Raw genomic sequence first — 6,000 nt, forward strand, 5'->3', positions numbered from 1 at the left:
CCATTCACTTTTCTTTAAAAAAAAAAAAAAAGATATTAGACAAGAAGTGGTTGTTGACAATCTAAATGGAAGCAAGAGATGATTCTTCCAGGAGCTGGCCACATAGGGCCTTAAAAGCAAGATGCTTCCCCATGCTCATACAAACACTATCTACAAACTGAAAGGCTAAAAAATGGAGAGGCTGTTATTTGCTTATCAGAAAGCCCAGCCAGGGCAGTTTATATAATCCAGAAATAGTCTGTGGGATAAATATAGAAATCCTCCTATAAATTAATAATAAAGGCTCCAAAAAGGTAGGGATGATGCCATCTGATTCTGTACGTGGGGCTCTAACCTGGCAAATTCCAGAACCATGGATTGTTTTCTCCTTAAAGTGAAAGCCTGTTCAAAGGACTTAATATACCACAGACTCCTCCAGGTAGCACAGGTCAAATCCTGTCTTGTATACAAATATGTCTCTTAAAAACATATACTATGATATAATCTTGGTCTTCTACCATCAGCATGATTATCTACACACTGCTTTGATCTCAAATGTGATATCAGCCAACATTAAGTTTCAACCACTAGGTCAATCTACAGAATAATACCAAAACCACTCTGCAGGAAGTGTACATATAAATACCAAATTCTTCCCTCAGGGTTGATTCTGACTCATAGGGGCCCTACAGGACAGAGCAGAACTGCCCCATAGGGTTTACAAGGCTGCCCTGGTGGTGCAGCAGTTAAGCACTTGGCTGCTAACCAAAAGGTTAGCAGTTCGAATTCACCAGCCACTCCTTGGAAATCCTATTGGGGCAGTTCTCCCTGTCCTATAGGGTCGCTATGAGTCCGAATCCACTTGATGGCAGCTGGATTGGTTGGTCTGGTTTAATCATTATGGAAGCAGACTGCCACATCTTTCTACCAGGAGGTGGCTGGTGGGTTCAAATCACCTATCTTTCTGGTTAGCAGCCGAGTGCTTTAACCACTGCACCACTGCACCACTAGGGCTCCTTAAATTCTTCCAAAGAGGGAAAAATGCTTTTCCCAAATTTTCTGCCCAAATGGTAAATAATTTTGGGTAAAATTCTGTAAGGTGGTGATTGTCCTCTGAGTTACCATAGAAATGATAAATTCACTTTATATTTTTTAGCAAAGTTTTCGGGTATGATTCCCAGCAAATGAACTATGAAATTTATATGCACAGTACTGGTTTAGAGAAACACTGAATTTAAACCTAAGGTGGGCTTGTAATCAAAATTTAAAATTCTGTTTCCAAAATACTGAGATTTTAGCCACAGCTGTAAAGATGTATCCTTAGGCTTGCATGCTATTTGCTATAACTTTAAAAAGAAACTAGTCGCAATAAATCACCAGCCCTCCCTGAGCTGGCAATATTGAATGTTGTTAAACACAACACTGAATGGAATTACTATAAAACTTCCAAGAGATTTTGTTTACAATCCTTGGCCCTCACTTACTCTGCTCACAGAGCATATTTTAATGCTCTTAGAGTTTTTGTTAAGTCACCTACCAAAAAAAAAAAAAAAACCTGCTGCCATCGAGTCAATACCAACTCATAGAAACACTATAGGACAGAGTAGAACTGCCCCATAGGGTTTTCAAGGAGTGCCTGGTGGATTCGAATTGGTTAGCAGCTGCAGCACTTAACCACTACACCACCAGGGTTTCCTTAACTCACATAGGAAATGATATATCTAATCCACAACAATTTCCACCTAACTTACTGCATTTACTTATTCCTCCACAATTTCATTTATAGTACTTAAGAAAAGCTATTATTTACTGGCCTTCTTTCCCATCTTTTCATTTCTTTTTTTTCACTTATTTTGTTGTTGCTGAGAACATACACAGCAGGACATACACCAATTCAACAGTTTCTACATATACGACTCAGTGACGCTGAGTACATTCTTCAGGTTGTACAACCATTCTTACCCTCCTTTCCTGAGTTGTTCCTCCCCCATTAACATAAACTCACCACCTCTTAAGTCTCCTATCTAATCTTTCAAGTTGCTTTTGTCAATTTGATCCCACATAGACCTTAAAAGAGCATAATGCTCAAGGCAAACATTTTTTTACTAGTTAAGCTAAACTACTGCTTGGTTTAAAGAAGGCTTCGCGGGATATTTTTGGTTTAAGGTTTAAAGATTATCTCAGGGCAATAGTTTCAGGGGTCCACTGGCTCATTTCTTGAACACCAGTTCCTGGTTGTGAGAACTGAACATGAGTCAAAAAAGGTTTTAAGAGTATCAGATGCACACGGGAGAAAACATTGTGCTTGGAAGCACAGCTCTGCCCACGTAATAAAAACTAATAACAACCTTAAAGAATAACTGGTCACCCATAAAAATCGGCAATGTTCTGTTGTGATGGAGCTGCAGAGACGACTATTACAGCCTTCAGCCAACTCCACTGAAATGTTTGTGGCTTGCTGAACATTCCATACATATTTCGGGCAAGGTATTCTGGGAGCTGAAGTTCAAGCTGTCCCCTGCTGAATTTTCACTCACTATAAAAACATTGTCTCTGAAAGTATACACATGTTTTTACTTTACAAAAAATGTAAAACATTCACTTTTGCCCACTCCATCGACATGTTTAGCATTAGAAATGGTGCTTTTTAAAAACCTGTAAGAGATGTCTGCAGAAAGCAAAAAACGTTGAATAACACAAGCAGATTTGGGGAAAGAGGAACATAGGAACTGTGGAAGAACTACAGGGGAACGATGTTTCTACAACTTGATCTCTCTAGTATCTGTTCACCTAGGTCACTGGTTGTACCTCGAAACAGAAATTCTTACGTTTCTTTTTTTCATTCGGTATCCCCGCTCCAATATGACCACAACTGTTTTCTATTACCCTCATAAAACAAGCTTTAGCCTTTTTTAAGCAAAACAGTCTTTTAATTGGTTCATTTTCCAGTTGTTGGGTCTGTAACATACAGACAGCACGAAGGGCCCCCGATTCTGAATAGCTCTACCAAGTCCAGAACTATCCCAGGCTTGATCAAACAGCTGTGGGGCTAACTTTTGGTTAAAATTACAATATGATCTCACCTGATTTTCAAAATAACTTGACACTAAGCATTTTTTGAACCCATAAAAGTGTATTACGATTTAGAGATGTTTCTGAGCCCAGAGCTCAGCCATGTTCAGAGAGAATGTTAGGAAATCACGATCCTTTGGTTTGGTTTGGTTTTTCCCCTAGCTGAGCCCAGAGAAATCATCAAACAATTCAGCAGTTTCCCTCCTCAAACGTTTATTTTAAAACACCCGTGCCATGTGGCGCTGCCTTTCCTGCGTGGGCAGGAGGAAGCAGGCACAATGTCACCACACTGGGCCCTTTCAGAAGTCGAAATCACTGGAAAGCCGGCAGCGTTTCCTTTTTGGCACTCAGGCCCAGGGTGAAGTTACTCTAGATAGGACAAGATATCAGATGACCAGTGGAAACACTGGGGTTCAACACAATTCCACAAAGAATGTAGACGAACCCTTGAAACCAGTGGACAACTGAGCAAAAAATGAAGAGAAAACTTCACTGAACGAACTTAAGTGAAATCTAATAGTGTTTCCGCGATTGGATTTACTTATACGAATAATCAGGCAACTTCGTGCCCTATGCATATCTGCCACAAAAAGAGACCTGAAAGACCACTTTTGTTTTTCGTTTCTTCCGAAACCATCTGGGTCTAATCATCTCCCATGCTGGCCGCCGTCCGCCGGGGTATTTCAAACGGCATGTGAACTCGCTTGATTTTTAAGGAGCTGAACAGCAACTCCGCAGAGTTTGGGAACAGGCTCTCCCAACTCCAAATGGGTGGGAATCCCTGAAGTGCCTCGTCTGGCGTCAAGCTCTGGATGGAAAAGGCTGACCCTGCCCGACAAGGAACCCACATCCCGATGCGGGGCGCGACGTCTGTGCTCCCAGGTGGCAGCTTAGCGGCTGGGGTCGCCTGCCGGGCCAGCGGGCCACAGAGGCCCGGGGCAGGGATGGGCGAGGCCCCACAGAAAGAGGAAAAGCGAGCCATCCGTCAGCCCGGCGGAGGAAATTCCAGGCGCCCAGCTCCCCGGCGCCGGACAGCGGGTGACGTGAGGGAACCGAGTCAGAGGGAGGAGGCCGCTGCTCCGCGACCCGGGGGCTCAAGGCCATGGACCCCGGGGGCGGGTCGCCTCCTGGGGTCCTCGACCCTCTCTCTGGGCCCAGGTGATGGGGCGCCCCCATCCGCGCCCCTACTCGGGTGGCCCCTGGAGAGTCCCGGCTGCGAGAGAGAAGCTCGTCGTTGCCCGGACTCAGGAGAGTCCTGGCAAGTCCCGGCCCAGGAGGGGCGTCGGACTCTCGCCCTGGCTCCCAGTGTGGTGGCCCTTACCGGTCGCGGGGATCGATCCACGACGTCTGGCGCGTGTTGTGGTCGATGTAGAAGACGCGGCCGTCGTAGTCGCGCGCCTCCTCCCAGCCGGCCGGCAACGGCAGCTCAGCGCTGTCCCGGCCCCGGGGCGGCGGCGGGGACGCGGGGGGCACAGCGGGCGCGGCAGCGGGGGACGCGGGCTGCTGCGACTCGCGCGGGGGCGGATCCCGGGTGGCCGCGCGCGGACGCGGGCCGCGCCACCGCCGCCGCTGGCCGGTCAGCCACGGCATGACCGCCCGCGCCCCGCCGCCCGACCGCCCCGCGCCCGCCGCCTCCTCCGCCAGCCTAAGGCTCTGCGCCCGGGGCGCGGGGGCGGCCGCGGGGAGCCGCCCGCCGCGCCCGGCGCATCCTCCGCCCGGCGCCGCGCACCGGCGCCGCCGCCTGCCCGCTCGCCGCTCCTCCCGGGTCGTCGCCGCTGCCGCCGCCGCCGCTGCCGCTGCCGCTGCCACTTGAGTCACAGCCCCGAAGCCGCTGCCACCGCCGCTGCCACAGCCGGCGGCCTCTCAGTGCCCGCGGCGCGCCCGGCCATCTTCCCTCCTAGCCGCGGCGGGGGCGGGGGCTGGAGCGGGCCCCGCCCCGCCCCGCCCCACCCCGCCCCCTGCCCCGCGACGGCTCCTCCTCCCTCCGCCAGCTCCTCCTCCCGCCCCCCGCCGCCCCGCCCCCTGCCCCGCGCTGCCCCTCCTCCTCCCACGCGCGCTCCTCCCTCTTCCCGCTGCTACCCTTCCTTCCCATCTTCCGAGCACTGCTTCTCCTCCCACCGCCCGCTGCTCCTCCACCCCGGCACCTTTTTCCTCCTCCCGCTCCTCCTCCGCCCGCTGCTCCTCCTCCTCCTGCCCTCCTCCCCCGCGCGCTCCGCCTTCTCTTTTCCTCCTCCCCCGCGCGCTCCTTCCTCTCCCCTCCTGCGGCACCACCTCCGCAGGCCTCTCGCTCGGGGGCCAGGATGGGCGCCGACGCGTCCGTCGCGCAGAGGAAGGAGGACTGGGAGGATGGCGCCCCACCCTGGCTGCAGCGCAGCCGGCCTGGGGCTGACTCCGGGGGCCCAAACAATGCCCGGGGTGGGGGAGCTCACTTCGGCCCTAGAAGCCTGAGGTCCGCCCCTCTGCCCACCCGGGCCGGGGCTGCGCCCTGGGACTCCCGGGTACCCCAACTGGTCCCAAGAAGAAGGGGAAATTCTCAGAGGGGTGGAGGGGCGGGGTTCGGAAGCTGAAGGAGGAACCCGCAGCCACTCCTCTCGGGTGCGCCAGGGAGGACACACCTGGCAGCGGGGAGCCGGGCCGGTGGCCACCTAGCGTCCCCGCCAGGAGAGTCCCCGAAGGGCTTAACCCACCTTGGCCCAGGCCCCCCGACCCTTCCTGAGCTCTTCCATCTCCCAATCCGTAGGATCCCGCAGTTTGAGCAGAGACTGCTGGGAGGAAGCCAGATCGACTCCTAAAATATCAAACCTTGATGGTAATTGACTTTCCGCTTGCATCTCAGCGCTAAGGAGACTGAAGACGCCAAGGACTGAACTCTGTCTACTCCAAATTCCCCAGCTACTTGTGGCTCCAGACCCCCAGCTGCAAGACTTATGCCAGGAAATGCAGGAAGGT

The 6,000-nt window shown here is 52.1% G+C and overlaps 1 protein-coding gene across 1 annotated transcript in view; it reads right to left on the bottom strand.

The window, feature by feature from the left end:
- Positions 1–4,656, bottom strand: part of WWC3 (WWC family member 3) — a 129,882-nt gene extending 125,226 nt beyond the window's left edge. The window contains exon 1 of the mRNA XM_049873116.1: positions 4,373–4,656. Coding sequence (XP_049729073.1) covers positions 4,373–4,641 — 269 coding nt within the window. The 5' untranslated portion in view covers positions 4,642–4,656. The remainder of the gene's footprint in view (positions 1–4,372) is intronic.
- Between the last annotated feature and the right edge of the window lie 1,344 nt (positions 4,657–6,000).

The sequence above is a fragment of the Elephas maximus genome, chromosome X (genome assembly GCF_024166365.1).
Source record: "Elephas maximus indicus isolate mEleMax1 chromosome X, mEleMax1 primary haplotype, whole genome shotgun sequence".
In the NCBI taxonomy this organism is placed as follows: Eukaryota; Metazoa; Chordata; class Mammalia; order Proboscidea; family Elephantidae; genus Elephas; species Elephas maximus.